General features: G+C 35.0%; 3 protein-coding genes across 5 annotated transcripts; 2 read left to right on the forward strand and 1 right to left on the reverse strand.

Annotated features, from left to right (window-relative positions):
- Positions 1–3,925: 3,925 nt before the first annotated feature.
- Positions 3,926–12,166, forward strand: LOC102606894 (magnesium transporter MRS2-11, chloroplastic). 2 transcript variants are annotated; one of them, XM_006484879.4, is made up of 14 exons: positions 3,930–4,410; positions 5,227–5,299; positions 5,518–5,588; positions 5,962–6,047; positions 6,164–6,254; positions 6,615–6,683; positions 7,779–7,859; positions 7,946–8,111; positions 8,223–8,268; positions 9,943–10,023; positions 10,524–10,606; positions 11,299–11,342; positions 11,455–11,573; positions 11,663–12,166. In XM_006484879.4, the coding sequence occupies exons 1-13, from the start codon at positions 4,087–4,089 to the stop codon at positions 11,548–11,550; spliced, it is 1,311 nt and encodes a 436-aa protein (XP_006484942.1). In that variant the 5' UTR covers positions 3,930–4,086; the 3' UTR covers positions 11,551–11,573; positions 11,663–12,166. The 2 variants fall into 2 exon arrangements, 1 of the variants encoding a protein (XP_006484942.1); XR_008051296.1 differs by lacking the exon at positions 11,663–12,166 and having other exon boundaries at positions 3,926–4,410; positions 11,272–11,342; positions 11,455–11,510.
- A 482-nt stretch (positions 12,167–12,648) lies between these two features.
- LOC102631272 (uncharacterized) lies at positions 12,649–16,455 on the forward strand. 2 transcript variants are annotated; one of them, XR_371276.4, is made up of 5 exons: positions 12,649–13,122; positions 13,301–14,266; positions 15,061–15,108; positions 15,265–15,921; positions 16,260–16,455. XR_371276.4 is itself a non-coding variant. In XM_006484878.4 (4 exons), the coding sequence occupies exons 1-4, from the start codon at positions 12,922–12,924 to the stop codon at positions 15,682–15,684; spliced, it is 1,635 nt and encodes a 544-aa protein (XP_006484941.1). In that variant the 5' UTR covers positions 12,649–12,921; the 3' UTR covers positions 15,685–16,149. The 2 variants fall into 2 exon arrangements, 1 of the variants encoding a protein (XP_006484941.1); XM_006484878.4 differs by lacking the exon at positions 16,260–16,455 and having other exon boundaries at positions 15,265–16,149.
- Positions 16,456–17,123: 668 nt separating this feature from the next.
- LOC102630970 (uncharacterized) lies at positions 17,124–20,947 on the reverse strand. The gene is made up of 4 exons (XM_006484877.4): positions 20,429–20,947; positions 18,853–19,836; positions 17,989–18,036; positions 17,124–17,871 (listed from the first exon to the last, which is right to left on the reverse strand). The coding sequence occupies exons 1-4, from the start codon at positions 20,627–20,629 to the stop codon at positions 17,452–17,454; spliced, it is 1,653 nt and encodes a 550-aa protein (XP_006484940.1). The 5' UTR covers positions 20,630–20,947; the 3' UTR covers positions 17,124–17,451.
- Between the last annotated feature and the right edge of the window lie 189 nt (positions 20,948–21,136).

Raw genomic sequence — 21,136 nt, forward strand, 5'->3', positions numbered from 1 at the left:
TCCCGTTCGACTAGATACTTGACTTATTGAACTCCCTTACTTCACTTCTTGCTCGATTAAATACTCGACTTTTTCTTGAAATGATTTTCAGTTGCTCATAACTTAAATTAATGCTTTAAATCCCTATATTTTGTGCAATAGTGTGTGTGGATGTGTAAGCACAAAAATGAATAATGTATGATTAAACTCATAAATCATCAGCAAATATACTTGTAATGAAATCAAATCAAACCCTAAGCATACAAAATGTTTACCTTTCAAATATACATTATCCACCTCTTTATAATGTACCTTTTGAAGAGTTTATATTTATAAAAAAACTTTGTATTGGAGGCAAGAGATGAAATCATAACTCATAAGAGAGGAAGAAAATGGTGAAAAGAGGAAATCGTAAGAAATAAATGGTGAGAAGAAGAAAATGTAGATAAATAATTTTTTTAAGGATAAATTTTACTTTCTCCGTCTTATGAAGGCACATGTATGTAATAGGATATACATTTGATAGTTAGGGCAAATGCAGTATATTTAAATTAAAAAAACCCATTTTCTCTCTTACAAAATGCTCGGCCTTTTCTAAGTACTTAGTAAGTTGATGTAGTCTCCAAAATTACCAGGATATCCCTCGTTTTTCTTGAATTTGCTTAGGTTCCTCTCTTGTAACTTTTTCCATTTTATTCTTGAATTCTCCCGTCTTACCCTACCTATTAACACCAGGAAAATCAAAGTTTTAATTATTCATACTTATTAGTAGAAGAGAAACTAAGGTGGCGTTTTTTTTTTTAACTTAATGACTTAAAGTGACTTAACTTAATTAATTAACTTAATTAGAGGCATTTGTTTTTATAACTTAATGAAATTTTTTAGATAATTTTGACTTAATAAAATAAGCCAATTTTTTTGACTTTTTACTTAATGGAGAAATCTCAATTAAGTCAATTACTTGCTAATATAAAAAATATTCATGCTTTATAATTTATTTTTCATGTCTATCCCAAAACTCACCCATAGACATTTACCCCACATAAAAATATCCCTATTTTTTCTTTCTTATATTATATACGATAAAATTTGAAATTTATGGTATTTTATATATTAAAATTCTAAAATAATTATGTATTCACTTGAATATAGTTTTACTTATAAATGTTAAAATATTGTGGTATTTAATATATTATTTATTTGACATTCAAATTTAATAAGGATACAAATGTAAAAGTACATATTTTCAGCCTTTTAAATTGAAAAAAAAACAACTTAATACTTATTTTCCGAGATTCAGATGAAAAAATAAACATATTATTTAGATTCAGACATTCAGATCTATTCAGAATTCAGACTAATTCAGGTTTATTTAGATTTCAAAAAAAAAAAAAAAACAAACGCCACCTAAATCTTAATATTAACTTTTTCTTAGTGGTAGGACTCAAACCTTCAGCCCTCAACTTTTAGGATGCAGGTTACCAATGCCCCTCAACTTTTTGAATGCAGATTCTCTTATTAAGCTGCAAAGTTGATTGATCTCTTATAACTTGTAATACATATAATAATAAAGGTAGAATTTTAAAAATGAACATAATTTATATAGAAGTAATCTAATTTCAAAAAAAAAGTATAAATCTAATTTCAAAAAAAAAAAGTACAAATCTAATTTTAAAAAAATAGTACAATATTCATTAGGAGTGGGCATTAAGATCGGATTAACCCATACTAAACCAAAATAGAAACTTATTTTAGATTTAGTTCAATTTGGATTAATCCTTTGAAATTATTTGGGTTTAAAACACAAAATCGATATGGTTCTGAATCGAATATTCAACTTGATTGAGTTAACTAAAAAACTCAAAAAATTTCCAAGAAAATAAAAATAAATTCGTATGAATTTTAGGGTTATCTTCTTCTTCTTTAGTTTAGTTTGGTTCGTAACAAATTTAGTTCAATTTTGAGAAAATAATTGAATTCTTCAAATTGAATAGCTTGTAACCCAAATCAAAACCCAAGAAGTTCAAACCGAAACCGATTTGCCCATCCTTAATTTTCATGGAGCTAAAACTTCTTTCAATAATAAAATAATTTCATTTCTGTCTAAAATAAAGGAATTGCTTTGCATTTTATATATATATGCTACTTTCTTTTTATGCATATGAAGAGTTTGAACTTACATGTGTGACCCTCTAGATTTTACACTTTTATTGATAACGCGGGGATTATAACTTAAAGAGTGGAATGGAAAGGAAGAGAGAAGAAAGGAATGGAGAAAAGTAGTGAAATTAGATTTTGTTGTTTGGTTTGATATAAAATTTAATAAGGAAAGGAATTATAATTTTTTTCTTTAGACTAATTTACCCTTTACCTTAAATATTTAACTATTTATATTAGTAATTAATATATATATATATATATATAATGACGGTCCGGTGGCCAGCGGTGAAGGTCCAGATACTTTCCGGCTAATGTCCGGCAACTTTCCGGTGAAGTCCGGCGGTGGTCCGCGAAGTTTGGCAACGTTTGGCGATGGTCTGGCAACATTTCGGCTACGTCCGGCGTGGTCCGATGACTTTCCGGCAACGTCCGAGGGTGGCCCGGCAACTTTCCAACGGTAGTTCGGCAACTTTCGGGCTATAGTCCGGCGATTTTCTTGCAGTGATCCATTTATAATATTAAATCAATAAATAAAATTATAAATAATAATTATTAATGACATAAAACAAGTTGAAAAGTCTAAGGGTAATTTTGGAAACTTTAGTTTCTAACATAAGAGGAATTTAAATTCTTCATTACTTGGTGTGGAATTCAAATTCTACATTATGATGTATATTAAATTATAATGGAAATTAAATTCTTATATATTTTATCAAACCAAACAATAAAAATAAAAAGAGAATTTAAATTACTTTCCTCTCCTCTATTCTCTCCTCCCATCCAAACCCACCTTAAGTCAAACTATGTCCAAACATTTGTTATTTTCTATTAGTTTGGGCGTGTGATTCTTCAATTTACCCCTCGAAAAGATCAAATTATTCATTAATCGGCATCGTCTTCAAAATTCTCACATGAATAAATTTGTACTAACTTTCTTATCTACAACCTCGACTCTAAGAAAGAGACTTGCTCCATTGTCAAATTCTCCTTTTCTTTTGGTTACCCCATTACCATTAGTGTTGAGTACAAGGGGAAGTTTTGAAGGGCTATGGTTGTATTCGACCATTGACAAATTCTCTGCATCAAAAGCAGCCCCATTTTCTTCGATGAAATTACTTGGTTTTGCAGCCACAAATTCAGCTAACTAAGAGACCGTGTTGGCTTTGATAAAAGAAGCAACAAAGGATTTAATGATGAAAGAGAATGTGTATCCATGCATACATAAATATATCTATATATACATGTGTGTGCGTGAGATTTGAATTCTTTATAATTAGTTGACTGTTGAAGAAATGTACAAAGATTATTTTAGGTTAATGGCGATTAAATCTAATGGAGACATATCCTCATTGAAATTGTTAAAAAGAAGAAAAATACCTACAGTGCCCTAATAATAATATACAAACTATAACAACAAAATGTTAATGACAAAACTTTCACGCACCACCATCGAGAGGCCTAAGAAAGGCATTGATGAGTAACAAAATAATAGAAAAGGAAAAATAAAGGACGACGACCGGAGAGGGTGACTGACTCCCTTCTCATCTGAAAATTTCCACTTATTTTTATCTACCTCACTTAGAGAATGTGTGCTGCAATAAAAGTGTAGAGCTAGCCAATAAATAAAGATATAAAAAAAAAAAAATTAGAATTTAGTTAACTACAAAGCATTTGCCATGTGTCAAAACGCTACGTTTGAAAGCCTACCCCCGCCACCAATAAAGAAAGGAATATCACGAGTGTGAAAATTACACGAAAGGACAACATTACCAAACCAGTTATAGGCCACAAAAATTAACTGTCAACTACTTGCTCTACAATTGAAAAATTAATAAAAGAACTCAAGTTCAAGTATTTAACGATATCCGAAAGCTGAACAAGTACTAATAGTTTTATCGCTATAAATCTGAGCTGGTACAATTCCATGAACAGAGCTGGCGAGCAAACATGGCCTCAGTTCCATCGCCTAAAATCCTTCAATTTGCCGTTCAATCTCGGTCAATGTCAGCTAATTATCTTCTCTTCAGCTCGCCGTCACAACCGTGGCCTTGTTCACAGAAGTTGAGAAATGCTTCTCTGTTTCCGATTATAGTAAAGGTTTCGTCCAAAGTGAAGTGTTTGACAGAATCAACGGATGAGGATCGGTTGAGCGAATCGGAGGCGGTTGATGAAGTGAGGGAGGATACGAAGGTGCATGTGAAGCGGCCGCAGAGGACTGCTTCCTCGTCCAGTGATTCTTTATCTCTCGGAATTCGAGAGCCGGTTTATGAGGTTTTTTTTTTTTTTTTTTTAATTCTGAAAAATTTTCAGGACGCTTTTAATAGAGTGTGTTTAGTAAATTATGCTTCATGCAAAGCACTTTGCAAAAACTTTCTGGAAAGCACTTTTCAAGTGCTTCTTCGAAAAGCACTCTTTTTTTTTTTTTTTTTTCTTCCCCTACATTATAAGCACTATTAGTACATATCAAACGCTTGTCCGAACGGCACTTCTAGTTAGTTAAAAAAACATATATATGGGCCAAACCCTTTAAAATTAATTAGTTAGTGCCTTCACCTGTTTGAGCAAGCTTTTGTCTGCGCCAAAAGCACTTTTAGATGCACTATCGTAGTGTTCGGCTTAAACATAGAGGACTTATTTAAAGGATTTAAAACAGTTGGAGTGCTTATCGGGGAAGCGCTTGACATGTGATTGTTCAGAAAGTACTATTAGAGGTACGAAAGCACTTGAAGTCTTATTTTCTCTGCTGAGACAATGTGTCATAATTAATTTAATTCCATTTTCCAGAAACTGTTTTGATTCTAAAGGTGTGAGAGAAATTAAGATAAGGTTGTTAATTTGGCTTTTTGGCAATTAACTACTGTCTCACAATCACAAAGATAGAAAAATAAAAATAAGATTAGAGGTAACGTACTAAGTATGAATGATCCTCGTACTTTTAACAAAGTTAGTTGAGAGTCTTTGTTTTGCTCTAGCTATTTATTATATTTGCTTTGATTTTGATCTGGCACTTGAGCAATTAATGGTTTTTTGATTTATATGCATGGTTCTTCGTCATTTTTTTCATATTTTTCTTTATCTTATTTAAAGGTGGTGGAAGTGAAGTCAAATGGGGTGGTTTCTACTAGGAAGATAAACAGACGTCAGTTGTTGAAGTCAAGTGGTAAATAAAATGCTCCTCGAAAACTTTGTTAATGTTCCTTTTTGCTTGGTTTGTTAAAAGAATCATTAAAGCAAATGTTAATGTATGTAAACTAAATGAGGATATATCTATATGAAAATCACATTACCTGCAAGAATGATGTATTTGGGTTTGGTTTGTGCATGCAGGTACATATTATTTTAAACTGACCTTTTCTTATGAATCTTTCCCATTGCCAGGTCTTCGTCCAAGAGATATCAGAAGCATTGATCCATCGTTGTTTTTGACAAATTCCATGCCATCCTTGCTGGTATTATATCAACTTATCTTTGTTATTTGTGGGAAGTTCATATTATGTTACTTTTTTCCTTCTTTTATTTGTTTTATTACTAGGATTTAGACATGATATGCCTTTTGAGAAGAATACCAAAAATAAGTGTCGTCCTTTTTGAATGCTTCAACTAACTTTAAATGTTAGCTAAAGATTGGACATTGGATGCTGTAACAAGGCTTTAGCATTTTTCATTAGTTGTACCTTTCGGTTTTAAACTTGCTTACTTCATTTTTTTTCCCATGAATTTTTGTACTGTAATGACACGATTAACATTAATATTCAAAAAATATTCTTCAGTTGTTTGTGGTATGTGGTATGTTTACAATTTATTACGTGACTTGTATCATAGGTCCGTGAGCATGCCATTCTGCTAAATTTGGGCTCACTGAGAGCAATAACAATGCAGGAGCGTGTCTTTATATTTGACTACAATCGGTAAGTTTATCTTCTTGCGCAGCACAAACATCTCATTGTTTAGTTGTGCTATTTCAGTTCTTATATATTTCTGGTGTGAAAATTACTGAACTTAGTGCCTGATTGATCATTTTTAGTAAAGGAGGAAAAGCTTTTATAGACACTCTGTTGCCTCGATTGAATCCCAGAAACTTGAATGGTAGTCCATGTATGCCATTTATGATTGAGGTTAGTTTGTCACTTTGATCTTTGTTTATACTTAATGTTTCCATGCCTAACTTAATATTTTCTTCAAATGTTGGCTTATTTCAACAGCATCAAGCTCTTAATGGAGACTACTAGAATAGATATTGTCCTATAAAAATTGATGCTTAAAACCTAGTTTTCCTGTAATAGAGAGCAATCATGGGAGCCAAAGCATAGGAGTTGAATAGATTGAAAAGATTTAGGAAAGGGAAATGCTTTTACATGTCAATTAAAAGTGGAACTTGCAATTAAACAATGTCACTAGCATAAGCTATGCACTTGTATTATGCCATTTATTTTCATTCCCTTTGTTTACTTTGAACTTGTGGCATGATGATTCAGGCTGTTGAAGCAGCATTACTTTCACGAGTCCAGCGTCTGGAGCAGAGACTAATGCATATAGAACCTCGTGTGAGTATGAGAGCATAGTGAGTATTTATTTTGTTTTTCTCCTGTTTGTGGCTTTGCTTTTGGGTTTATCAGGACTTGTTACAAAACAAGCAAAACTTTAACTGAAGCTGTCATTTCCAATGTCTTGGACATTTTAACTGCACTATATCTGCCTCAAGTTAGTATCCTAGAAGATCTCTTTGACTTGTGGAAATTACATTTAAGAATTTTTAATGTACCAGTGATAGGAAATATATGGATCCAGTTATGCATTAATATTTTTTCTTCTGAAGGAGAAGGCGTCTAATCATCAAAAGATCTTGCATGTTTAGTGTAAATTAACTAAGGGCATTTCAGTGGGTGCCACCTAGTTCAGTTGCTAAAATCTCTTGAGTGGAAACAAGAGGTCTGGGGTTTGAACCTCACTCACATGGATGGGGGGGGATGGGTTACTGGATTGCCATTAGGCTACAACTCAAAAATAAATAAATAAACTAAGGGCACTTCATGTATGAATTTGTTTATGTGGATAACAGTTGAAACACATCCTTTGGTTACTGATCTTGGTGAAAAGTCTCCTTCCTTTTTTTTCCCCCCGGAGAAATGTCATAGATCTGGAAAGACACCAAGAGGAGGAAAGAAAAATCAAAGTTGACTACCAAATTAGATGAGTTAAAAAAATGTTTCTCTATTTGTAAAAGCTTGAATTTCATGGTTATTGTGAATCTAATTCATTGAAACTTGTTAATCTCCAAAACAATAGATTAGACTGTATATTAAAAGGGTACTTGATGATTGATTTGACAATGGTAATTCTATCCCTCTGAAGATTTATACATTATTTTGATTATCTTGTTGCACCTCAAATTTGATTTCAGATAAGCTTGATATGCTTCCGTCCTAATATGTTAGCTCTGTTGTCACTTCTTTCTGCTATTATTTGGTAGTTGTACAAATAAATTTCTCACTTCTATTTTGATAAATGCTAACCAATTGATAATTTCTTCTGGTTTATATCTATTGTTCATCAGTTTATTACTTTAGTGTGTATGCTAATTTCAGAAATTACGAACTTATTTTTCCATTTGTTGTATTTTTCGTATCTTTTTGCTTCAGGTTCAAGGTCTACTTGAGGTGTTGCCCAACCGTTTGACCGCTGATATATTGGAGCAACTTCGTATAAGCAAGCAAACCTTGGTATGATACTGTTTGTACCGAAGCTTGAAAAATGACTTGAGTTGCATTTTGAAAAATACAGTCTTTATCTATTGCTTTCATTTTAGGTTGAACTGAGTTCAAGGGCAGGGGCTCTCCGGCAAATGCTTCTTGATCTTTTGGAGGATCCACATGAAATACGACGTATTTGTATTATGGGTAAGAACTGCACTCTGAGAAGAGGGAACGATGATGTGGAATGCTCTGTTCCCTTGGAAAAGCAGATTGCTGAGGGTATGTTCTGCAAAGGTTTCTTTGTTCACGATATTTGTAGCTGGTCTTGTGTAAATGCATATACAATTCATTGATATATGATTCTAATACGTCCAACTATTACATTTGCAGAAGAGGAGGAAGAAATCGAGATGCTTTTGGAAAACTATCTTCAAAGGTTGTTTTCTTAGTTTTCTTCTGCATGCAAAGCATATTTGTCCTCGTTTTTCTATATTTTCTTCTCTTGTGTGCATATTTGTGCTTTTTTTTCTATAACTTTGCAACCTTGTTTCTCAGTTTGTTATATAGATATCAAATCAGGAGATAAGTAATTTGCATCATTTTTGGGTTCGATAGCACCAATTTGCAGCAAGATGATTATTTTATGACCACTAGTAAAGCTTAACAACTGTCTTGTTAAAATTTAACCATATGGGATAAAGTTACTAAATATATTGCTTCCTTGTTTTATTTATGTGGATATTGTTAACAACTGTTGTGGATTTTATGAAATGGTGATATTTCATTTATGAGAACATTTATTGAGTAGGAATTCAAGATGTAGAATTGTGGTGATTAGTGCTTCACAAATCTCTTCTAGTTATGGAGAACAGTGATGCTTTATGAAAGATCTCTTTCAATACTTTATGTAATCCTCAAAAGAGAAATCCTAAATTTGCAGGACAACTATCTGCTGTCATGGTCATGGAGAAATCCCTCTTAATAGCTTAACATGTTGGGCACTGTGCCTACTAGAGTTTAGGTATCCATACCAAATTCTACACAATGTTGACGGTGGGATACACAAATCATTGTTTGTTGAGTTGACATATGAACCATGTCCAACTGCTTTGCAAAGAATGACAGAAAGTTTTAGTTCGATGTAATACTCGTGATAAGTGAAAATTGGACACTTTACATGTGCGTCTGAAAATTGGCTTGTACAAGTTAAGAAAGAGCGTTGATGACATTTGTGACTGAAAAGCCTCTGTCTCCCAATTCAGAGTTTTGAGTGCTAGAATTTACATTTCCTAGAAATAAGTATAAGTAAGCAATGTCCTATGTAGCACCATGTCAAGTGTTTAATTGAATAGTCAGAAATCAGAATGTCCAAATAGTTATGTTCAAAGCAATGGGCACATGGATTTTGAGAAGCTTTTCATCATATTATGAAAGTATAGAAAGAAGGCTCATCTGAAGGCAAGATACCAAATAATATCTTGTCCAAAAAGAATCCTGGAGAATTTTATATTTTAGAAAGTGAATGAATAATTGTCAAAAGACAATTATATCATGGCAAGTTTTACTCTATTTTGTGTCCTCTCTTCTTAGCTCCAGTAATCAACTTAATTTTTCTGCCCGAATAAAAAGCTGGAACAATAAGAATCCATGTTGGAGCATTTAAATGTTGGTCATTTTGTCCTAATCATTCATACTAACTTTTCTGCAGAGATGGAACCCGGCCCCGGAAAAGAATATGGGAGTTTGGGAATATTTATAACTGCAACAGCTAAATAGTTTCCAACTTTTGATAGAAGTATGCCTACGTTAGTACCCAATAATTATTAATACCCAATGAAACTTTGCTAGTGTCACTAGCTGTTGTTTTCTAAAGTTGTTCGTTCTAAGACATAAACAGTTTACCAATTAGGTATTTACAAGTTCAACAAGAAAGTATTTCTTTCTCATAATTTGATTCAGCTTAAAAGAATAGGTGAACCTTGCTTGGTGTTTTGAGTTTGCTTGTCATGTTTATAACTTTTATGACAACAGTGACACTGTATTACATGCTGGTGAGAATCATATTTCCTTTCATATAGAAACTAACTACACTACTTTATGTCATTTGCAGATGTGAATCTTGTCATGGACAGTCAGAAAGGCTTCTTGATTCTGCTAAAGAAATGGAAGATTCTATTGCTGTAAATCTAAGGTCTGGATGATGTTTGAGTTTCTTTAATTGTTTGCTTTATTAGCTTTATGATTTCTGTTTTGGATGTGGTGTCAAAATAACCTTATGCAACTAGTATGAAAGTTTGTCTCAGACATCAGCATTTGTGAAATACAAAGCATCACCCTTTTCCTACCCAAGGGCATGCTCTGATTACTTGTTAGCTTTGAATTTTTTAACTGAAAATGGAATCTGGTAGAAAGTTCCTGGAATTTGAAAATATATTACATAGAAGGCTCTATAAAATCATGTGTTGCATTTCATTAGAGCCTTTTGGAGATTAGCAACATATCACCCACCAAAATAGAACGATAAAAAACAAAAGCCTATATTATACAGAAGCCTTTGCGTTCCCATCACTAGTCAGGGCTCTGTGGCAATAGCTCAACATGTTTATTTCTAGTATTAAATCTTCCCTCGCTTCTTGTGGTACTCATTTCTTCTTACTGATAAAGAGGGGTTGGGTTGCTTTTAATTATCAGCTCTCGGAGGCTTGAGGTTAGCAGAGTAGAATTACTTCTCCAGGTTGGGGCCTTTTGTGTTGCAGTTGGTGCCCTAATAGCAGGTGTGTCCTTTTTTAAAGAAAGTATGCTACAAACTGTGTTATAATCTGTGAATTAATTGGTGCATAATGATTTATTATGTGTGCCACCATATTGTACATATTGCTCCTCATATGGCTGTCTTAACTCACCATACGTTTTGATCAATGTGAAAGCCCATAAATTGTTGTGTTACATAATATAGCACTTCAGAGTTGGAGCTGCAACAAGCATATAGAACTAATAGTATATAGACATCTGTTAAGATGATGTAAGCCACCTTGGTAACTTTGAAGCAAGTTGCTTAATTCAATAACTGAATACTGTATTCTTGGATTAGTTGGATATGACAAGGGCCTGAAACTCACTTGTATTATAAACAGGTATCAGGGACTTTACGTTGAAATCCTACCAAGCAGAATGTTTTATAAACAATATTTTGCTATCTTTCTCTCATTGCTAATCAATCAATCATTCATTGACCGGTAGTCAAACAGAATGATGACAATAAAATAGATATTCCTGTTTAATAATGTTATAATTTAGCTTCAGTTGAAGGCCAAGGAAACGGTGACCTGGAGTTTTAATTTTATGAATAATGCAAGACCTGTAGTTTGAAAATTGGGAATAAATTGTTCTTATTGATCAGTTGATGCTTGTGTTCTGATTACTATCATTCTTGAACCAGTGTCATGACTTAACTCCCTGGTCGCAGGTATATTTGGCATGAACTTGAAGTCGTATCTTGAAGAACACGTGGTACTTTTTTTTACGAGTTAATTACTTAATACTTCTGTAGTATATTGTTCATATGCTATTTTCAGATGATTATTATCTGACCACGTCATCTTCTCGTTTGACTTGATTGCAGTTTGCTTTTTGGTTGACAACAGCCGGCATAATTGTTGGGGCAGTGATGGCATTTTGCCTCACGTATTGGTATCTGAGGGCTAGGAAAATTCTGTAATGGAGATCATTATTCAAGTTTAGGTAATGACATTTTTAACTTTTGGGACAATAATTTCCCATAAAACTATTATGACCATCCATCGGTATCTATTCTCCCATTCATTTTTCAGGTGATACTCATACTAGTGATAGAAGAAATGTTATCGTCTAACTAACCGGGTGACATTTACAAGGTTCCGTAACAAAGTGTTTCAGGCCATGAATTCAATTCGATTGTTTTTGGCGAGCTGTGTGTATGCATTAAGTAGCTCTTCAATTGCTCGAATAAGCTTGCGGCAGTGGCAGCTATTGAATTTTGCATCAACAAATTCATCAACTTTGGACGCCTCTGTATGATTGTGTATGCACAACAAGTTCGGATGATTTGGGCGTATTAGCCATCTTTCAAAATTGTTGCTAAGGGATAATTTTTGCCCCCATTTTTTTTTCACTTTTTAAGCCCCCATTTTTTTTTTTTTTCACTTTTTAAGCAGTTGTTAGAAACTGGAAACCAAACATGCAAATCCGCATGCGATGTTGAAGCCATAGCAATCTGCTTCGTGTATAACTTATAAGGAGTTTGTTTCTTTAGTATCATTTCGTTCATATTTTAAGGGTAAATTTCAGATCACTTCTCTCGCTATCTTCGAATTACTTTTTTTTTCACGTTATTTTTTATTTTTGTTTAAAAGAGAAATAAAAATAGGAGTGGATTGATAAATTTTATCTTTTTGCCTCTTAACAATAATAAGAGATAAGTTGAGATTTTAAAAAATAATGAAATTGATTTAAAGATAATTATTTTACAATAAAAATCCGAAATTAACTCATAATCTAAAGAGGATTTAAATTTGGTAATTAAAAAAATTATAAGTTCATAAATTGCATTGGAGCCACTTTCCTGATGGCTACGTGCGACGAGGCAACTCGATTTATGTTAAGTTAAAAGGAACCGAGTACAGGAGAGTACAACCAAACACAAATAGTGGCTCCAAAGTTGATTTCACTGACTTCCGTGGTCACTTGATAACAAGGGCCGCCTTTTGAAAACGAAAATGTCTCACGCGCTTCTGAGAACGTGAGATACACCGCTGGCTCCCACTCCCCGCCACATGTTTATAAATTGCGCTGCTGCTTAATTTTTCCGGCGAGTACCCCTCTCTCAAGAACCCTAAATCCTCATTTCCTCCGCCACTAGTACACCAATCAATCAACTGCCCAAAAAGATTAATCTCGAAAGTCTTTAATTTTTCTATATCGTGAGAATTTAGAAGAAAATAAAATTCAAACTCAATCAAAAACAGCTGAAGATCGATAAAAAATCGACCTTTATCTGATAATTCAACCAAAAAAAAGAAAGCAAAAACACTCTCATTTTGGCATATGAGTAATGGCGGAAGATAGTAATGGAGATCGAAGTGATGTAAGTGATTACACGTCAGAGGATGAGGGAACGGAGGATTACAGGAGAGGAGGGTACCATGCAGTGCGTATTGGTGATACTTTCAAGAATGGTCGCTATGTAGTTCAAAGCAAGCTTGGCTGGGGCCATTTCTCCACCGTTTGGCTCGCTTGGGATACTCAAACTTCTGTAAGTTGGGGGGGTGTTGTTGATGAGAAATGTTGCTTTTTTATTCTAATTAATATTATTGTTGTTATTGAAGGTGCTTGTGATTTTTTAGGTTCAATGCCAAAAATTGAATTAGGCCCTTCTTATTAATTGATGCTGTTCAATGCTTTAACATTTATGAGAAATTCATTGCTTGTAGCATTATGTAGCTTTGAAAGTCCAGAAGAGTGCTCAGCACTACACTGAGGCAGCTTTGGATGAGATAAAGATCCTCAAACAGATAGCTGAGGGAGACCCAGATGATAAAAAGTGTGTTGTGAAGCTTTTAGATCACTTTAAGCATTCAGGGCCGAATGGGCAGCATGTGTGTATGGTTTTCGAGTACTTGGGAGAGAATCTTCTGACGCTCATTAAGTATGCAGATTATCGTGGGGTTCCTTTACACATGGTCAAAGAAATTTGTTTTCATATTTTGGTGGGTTTAGATCATTTGCATCGTGAGCTTTCGATTATTCACACTGATTTGAAACCAGAGAATGTATTGCTCATGTCAATGATTGATCCATCTAAAGATCCCCGCAAATCAGGCCCTCCTCCTATGCTTCTTACCAAAAAAGATAAACTTGTGCTTGATCCCGGTGTTTCAAAAGAGAGTAAGATTTTTCATGGGGATCTAACCAAGAATCAAAAGAAGAAGATTAAAAAGAAAGCTAAGAAAGCAGCTCAGGGTTGTTCATCTAATGAAGCGTGTGAGGAAAATGAGTCAGACTCCAAGCCATCTAGTCCCGATCACACCAGTGTTGATGCAGAACCGAATGGGGACTCTGTTGAAGACCAACAGAATGGTTCCTTGATAAAAAATGAAGCTACTTCTAATGAAGGAATTAATAAAGATTGTAAAAGGCCAAGCCGCTCCAGAAGAAAAGAGCTTTTGGCAGCAGTTGATCTAAAGTGCAAATTGGTTGATTTTGGAAATGCTTGTTGGACATACAAACAATTTACGAACGACATTCAGACGCGGCAGTATAGGTGTCCCGAGGTTCTTCTCGGATCTAAGTACTCCACTCCAGCTGATCTATGGTCATTTGCTTGCATATGCTTTGAGCTGGCCACAGGCGATGTTCTTTTTGATCCTCACAGTGGTGACAATTATGATAGGGATGAGGTCTGTCTTCATTATTTCTTGCCGCATGTATCTGGTGCTTTGTTATTTTTGTCAATTAATTATAACACCTGATAATAGGTAAACATTTGTGACTTTCTCTCTCGTGAGAATTTAAGGTATTTAATTTAATATTGTTGGATTTTGCAAAACAGCTCTACTTGATTTGTTGGGCCTGGTCTTAAAATATGGGCTTTGATTTATATTTTGGCCAAGTTTAATCATATGTCCTATGGTTGATAGGATTCATTCTGAAACAGAATTATTTGAGGGAATTTAAAACTTACATGTCTCTCCCAGTGATTCCATTTAGTGTCACATATGTAAAATTAATTAGAATGACTGAAACGATTTTAGTGGAGAGAATCTATGCCATGAGATTGCTATTTTTGGAGTTGACAAGAAATTTTGGGAAAGGGATTGTGGTAAGATATTTTCCAATTTCTATGAATCTTTCAAGCCCAGTCGACTAGAAATTATCAAATTCTTACATGGGAAATGTTCAAGAGACTGTCAGAGCTTAATTCAGGTTGCTTTTGTGATGTAAATTTAGAACCTTTTATTTATTAGAGTACTATGATTTTGGTACTGTTTGCTCTTTATTTGGATAGATTTTTCTTTGGATTTCTGAGTCAACTTTGATCGTTTAATCTAATTTGTTTTGATCGTTTAATCTAATTTGTTTCAGTTCAAGCAGCAAAAACAAAGTTTAGACAGCTATTGGTATAAACTATGTTAGCTATTGGTTTTCTTTCTTCTTCCTTTTCTCTTTTTAACTTCCTGGTCTTTGCTTGCAGGATCACTTGGCACTGATGATGGAGCTTCTAGGGATGATGCCTCGCAAGGTAAGATTGTACATCTGCTTGTCGAGAGTAATAACCTGGCAACACTTGATCCTATACTGTTATTTTCATAGCAACAATATTTAACATTTTGACTGCTTTCAACAAAACCCATACATTCATCCCTCCATCAAGTCTCTTGACAAATACTTTCCTCAGATTGCTTTCGGTGGTCGCTATTCCCGAGATTTCTTCAATAGACATGGAGATTTAAGGCATATCCGTCGTCTGCGTTTTTGGCCTCTTAATAAGGTGCTTACAGAGAAGTACGACTTCAGTGAGAAAGATGCAAATGACATGGCCGACTTCCTTGTTCCAATTCTTGACTTTGTCCCTGAAAAAAGACCAACAGCAGCCCAATGTCTTACTCATCCATGGATCAATGTAGGTCCTCGGCTGCTTGAGCCTTCTATGGCTGCTACTCAGCCGCAGGACACAGGAGGGAGTATTTCTGATAAAAATAGGAGAGAAAAGGATGAGAGGGAGGCAATGGAGGCGCGAGTGGGAAATATAGCAATTGACGGGGTTTCAAAGCCTTCTAGAGACAATGCAGCTGCTACTCTAAGACCTCCAAAATAAGTAGAGTCACTTGTTCGGGTGGAGTGTTTATCACAAGCTTTTCAGTTCTTTAACTCCTGTCATTTACTCTTTGCCAATTCTTGCTTGCAATTTTTGGAGGGAAGTTGGTTTTCACATTCAATGAAGATTCATACTACATGCTGTGGGGTTGCAATCTAAGAACGTTTGTTGTTGGTGTAGAGGTGTGGCAATCTGTTAGTACCTTTTCTGATAAGGTACCACTTAAATTTGCTCAAAGTAAGCTCCTTTTCTGGTAATATACCACTCAAGGTTGCTCAAAGTAACTGTACATTTCTTAATTGTAGCCTCTAGCATTGTTCGGCAGACCAAGTTTAATATAATTTTTTTGTACAAGTTAGAAGCTGCCTCTTGAGGGATTTTCATATATTAAACTTAGATTAGGATTTATTATGAGATACATTTTTACATACTATTGGATTTGTTTCTTGACATTCCTTACCGTAACTGAATGTTCGCAGTATTCTTGTCCCTTCAACCTAGGTAGTTAATCTCATTATCGCTGTTGCCTTTGATGCTCTTTCTTTCTTTCTTTCTTTTTTTTCCCCTCCAATCAGATGTTCATCTCTGCTGGTTTTGCGCTCAAATCCTGGAGGTTCCTTTTTCTGAAAGCTTGATGTATTTTTGGAAGAAATAACACTACTTTTCAAAATGAAGAATATCTTGGCATGCACATTGAGAATAGTATATATGGTTGCAGGGCTGTAGTCAGAAATAATTTTTTGGTCGGGCTGAATTAATTTTATTTCTTTTGACATCAAGACTTTATTAGATTTGAACCAATGGTTTTAGAAAGTGTTCTTTAAATATTAAGACATGCAATGATTTTTTTTTTTCCGAAAAAAGAGGGGAAAAAAATCATGCTCTTTAAATATTAAGACATGCAATGATTTTTTTTTTCCGAAAAAAGAGGGGGGAAAAAAATCATTCTATCCCACTAGATTGAGAGGTGCCTCCCCTTTTATGAGGCAAACTGCATTTGAAGGCATGATCACAGGCCTGATGGGCGAATTCGCATAAAAAATTAATGCTATTGAAGCTCAAGAAATGACAGGTAATTTACTTGTAAGCACTGTTAAGATGTAAATAATTACTTCATGATTAGGTTTTTCAGACCATGCTCTAAATTTAGCCCTAGCAGACAAAAAGACTAATTGCAGTGTAGTGGAGAACTGTGGTAATATTTTCAGCTACCATGTGTAGTTAACTTGAATTGTCACATTCACCTGTGATTCTTGGGTTTGAGAACGAACCATCAATATTCCTAATAAGTGAAGCGTTAAGGTATACATGCTTCCTAAAGGATAAAGCTTTGAAGACTAACGACTAAGAAATATATGCTAAATTGCCTAACTTGCAAGATGAATGATGCTACAAAAACCAGCTCTGTTATAACCGAAGAAAAATAAACAAGAAATAAATCCAATCAAATGTGAAACTGTGTTCCAAATAAATCCTAATTAATAAGTTTCATACATGGAACCCCCAATAGAAACTCTTTAGATTGTACACAATACAATAAAATAATCTGTTCAACATAGTTTGAGACTATGCTTGAGACATGTACATGTTACTTGAAACAAACTTCAACTTTTGCCACTCGCCAATTTCAAAATACCACAATCCCATGGCATTACATTAGTCTTCGCATTTTGCACAAATATTGCAAGCAACATTTTGGCAAAAGATCATGTGAGAGAAGAATATAAAGACAACTGGAGGAACTTGTGAGAAACACAACCTGAATGTCTACTTGGGAAGCTTTAATGCAGCAGCTTCCTGGTCGCTTGATAACTTTGAAGCCCCATTAATGGCCATATTCCCCACTCCCACTTCCATAGCCTCCCTCTCCTCCTGCTCCCTCCTCTTTCTTTCAGGTATACTGCCTTCTGTCTCCCGTGGCTCACCAGCAGCCATAGAAGGCTCACGCAGTCGAGGTCCTGCACTCATCCATGGATGACTGAGACATTGGGCCGCTGTTGGTCTCTTTTCAGGAACGAAATCAAGTATTGGAACAAGGAAGTCAGCCATGTCCTTTGCATCTCGCTCATTAAAGTCGTACTTCTCTACAAGGACCTTATTCATAGGCCAAAAACGTAGACGACGGATGTGCCTCAAGTCCCCATGTCTGTTGAAGAAATCACGGGAATAGCGACCACCCAATGCAATCTGAAGACAGCATTTTGTTAAGATTCTTGTGGAGAGATGAATATATAGATGGCAAATGGTATAAAAGCACATATTTTCCAAATTGTTACTCATGACAAGCACACAGACAAATCTCACCTTGCGTGGCATCATCCCGAGAAGCTCCATCATCAGTGCCAAGTGATCCTGCACAAAACCAGAAAGTCAAAGACAGTAAAGGAAGAGAAAGTAAAACAAATTGCAAAACAGTTAATCGCGCTAGCTGACTACTAACCATGCATGACCAATCATTGACAATATGTAACATCATCAGAAATTATAGATGAGAAGAGGATTAATCATTGCTGTTCAATATTTGACCAAAAAAGAATGTTATGCAAGAAATAATAGATGCACTTGTCTCTACTGATTAAACTGATAGAAATAGATTGACCACTAAAAAATCCAAAGGTATATCTAATGCCCAAAAAAAAAAAATCATAAAGCTTGACAAGGGCAAAGATGTAAGCAACTTGAAGTAAGCTTTGAGAGTAACCCATACTCATAGGAATTGAAATTCTTCCTGAAAATTTCTTGAAAATTACAAAATCAGGCATCTCATGATATAGATTTTCGCATCACACTGTTCCAGTTACTCTAGTAAATATGCAACACAACAAACATATTTGGTAAGAGAGGAGAAAAGTTTTAAATAGATATTCCCTTGACAGTCATGTTATGCATTTTTTGGACCATAGGACGCTTGATATACCTTAGCTGAACTACAGATGAAACCAAACTGCCACTCTGAGACCATCCCAACAATCACTAAGGTAAAAATAATATCACAAATCTCAACAATTTCTTGTTAAATGCACCAAATTTCGCACAAATGAAAAGTCACAAATGTTTAATCACTATTAGGAGTTAAAATTAACTGATTGAAGATAACAAATTCACCTCAGATGAGTTGATTTTAAAAAAAAAAATCAAATTATGTGACACAAACAGTATTAGACGAACCTCATCCTTATCATAATTGTCACCACTGTGAGGATCAAAAAGAACGTCACCTGTCGCCAGCTCAAAGCATATGCAAGCAAAGGACCATAGATCTGCTGAAGTGGAGTATTTAGATCCAAGAAGAACCTCAGGACACCTATACTGCCTGGTCTGAATGTCATTTGTAAATTGTTTGTGTGTCCAACAAGCATTTCCAAAATCAACCAATTTACACTGCACATCAACCGCGGCCAAAAGATTTTTCCTCGTGGCACGGCTTGGCCTTCTATGACCCTTAACTCCTTGGCTAGTATTTTTTACTTCATTATCCCTGGATGATTCATTGTTAACCACAGAATCATTCTGCCGTTCTTCAACAGAAACCCCATTTGGTATTGTATCGACACTAAAATTATCAGGACTAGATGGTTTGGAGTCTGCTTCACTTTCATCGAATGCTTCAGTCCCTGCACAACCCTGAGCAGCCTTCTTGGCCTTCTTTTTTACCTTCTTTTTTTGGTTCTTGGTCAGATCCCCATAAAGACTCTTATTCTCTTTTGAAGCACTAGATTCTGTCACAACTTTATCCGTTTTGGTAGGAAGGATGAGGGGAACACCTGATTTGCGGGCATCTTTAGATGGATCAATTTTTGACAAGAGCAATACATTCTCTGGCTTCAAATCAGTGTGAATAATTGAAAGCTCGCGATGCAAATAATCCAAACCCACTAAAATATAGTAACAAATTTCTTTGACCGTGTGTAAAGGAACCCCTCGATAATCAGTATACTTAATAAGCGTCAAAAGATTATCTCCCAAGTACTCAAAAACCATACAAACGTGCTGCCCATTGGGCCCTGAATGCTTAAAGTGATCTAAAAGCTTCACCACACACTTTTTATCATCTGGGTCTCCATCAGCGATCTGCTTGAGGATCTTTATCTCGTCCATGGCTGCCTCAGTGTAGTGCTGAGCACTCTTCTGGACTTTCAAAGCTACATAATGCTGCGAACAATGAATGTCTCATGATGCTAATGAGTCGAACAGTTTAAATTGACAGAAGGACCTAATATAACTTTCAACATCCAAACTGAAAAAATCACATATATAAAGCACCTTCAAAGCTAATTTCAAGAAAAAGCAAATCAAACAAACTTAAAGTAGCAAAGACTTATTTATATACCCATAGACATATACCTCTAAATTATCAAGCATGATGAATGATAAACAACCAAAGAAAGAAACTTCCTTTCTCCCTTGCCTTTCTCAATTTTTCTTAACAACCAAACAACAAAGAACTCTTGAGAGATTAAATTTAACAAACTAATACAATACCAAATAAATTCTATCTTTAACCAAATAAATCCCTAATATTATTTTCATTTCTTGCCATTTCCTCAACTTTCTAACCAACTAAACTGAAATTTAAGTCAACCTCCCATTGCCTTCTAATCACAAGAAGCTAAAAAAAAAAATGGTAACAGCAATAATACATATGTATGGAACCTCAAAATGCTCCATCAACTCACATCCAATTTCTTCAACTTAAAAGTAACTAAAATAAACATTTCCCATTAAAAAAAAGAAAGAAACTTACAGAAGTTTGAGTGTCCCAAGTGAGCCAAACAGTAGAGAAATGGCCCCAGCCAAGCTTGCTCTGAACAACATATCGACCATTCTTGAAAGTATCACCAATACGCACCGCATGGTAACCTCCTCTCCTGTAATCCTCGGTTCCCTCATCCTCTGACGTATAATCACTCAACTCACTTGGATCCCCATGCTTATCCTCCGCCATTAGTTTATACACAAAATATGGTCTCTTTGGCGGCTTCTTCAAGAACAAGATAAAGATCAAAATATTTCTTCAGATTTCTAACAAAGCAAAAGAATTAAAGACGACTCGGATTGAATCTTGAACTAGACAAGCTTTGATGGAAGTTGATTTGGGTGGTTGATGGGTTGGTGGTAGTGGGGGAAAATTGAGGAATTAGGGTTTTTGATTGAGAGTGTATCTCAAGTCTTCGCCGGGAAATTAAAGTAAATCAAGCAAAAATAATTGAGTACACGTGGCGAGTGGCAGCTGAAGGGTGTAACTCACGCGCTTACAGGCGCGATCGAGATGGTTTTTTTTGCTCGGGATGAGTGGGGCCATTGGTAATGGATCATCTATCATGCGATTCAGCGTGATGATTTTGGAGATGGAGCCAGCCACAGGACAGCCACTCTGTCGTCATTGCCCATCCTTTCATTGAGTTTTCACTGAGTTACTACTTAGACTCAATCCGAGTTAGTGCACCCCCGG

This window comes from Citrus sinensis, chromosome 8 (genome assembly GCF_022201045.2).
Source record: "Citrus sinensis cultivar Valencia sweet orange chromosome 8, DVS_A1.0, whole genome shotgun sequence".
NCBI classification, from domain to species: domain Eukaryota; kingdom Viridiplantae; phylum Streptophyta; class Magnoliopsida; order Sapindales; family Rutaceae; genus Citrus; species Citrus sinensis.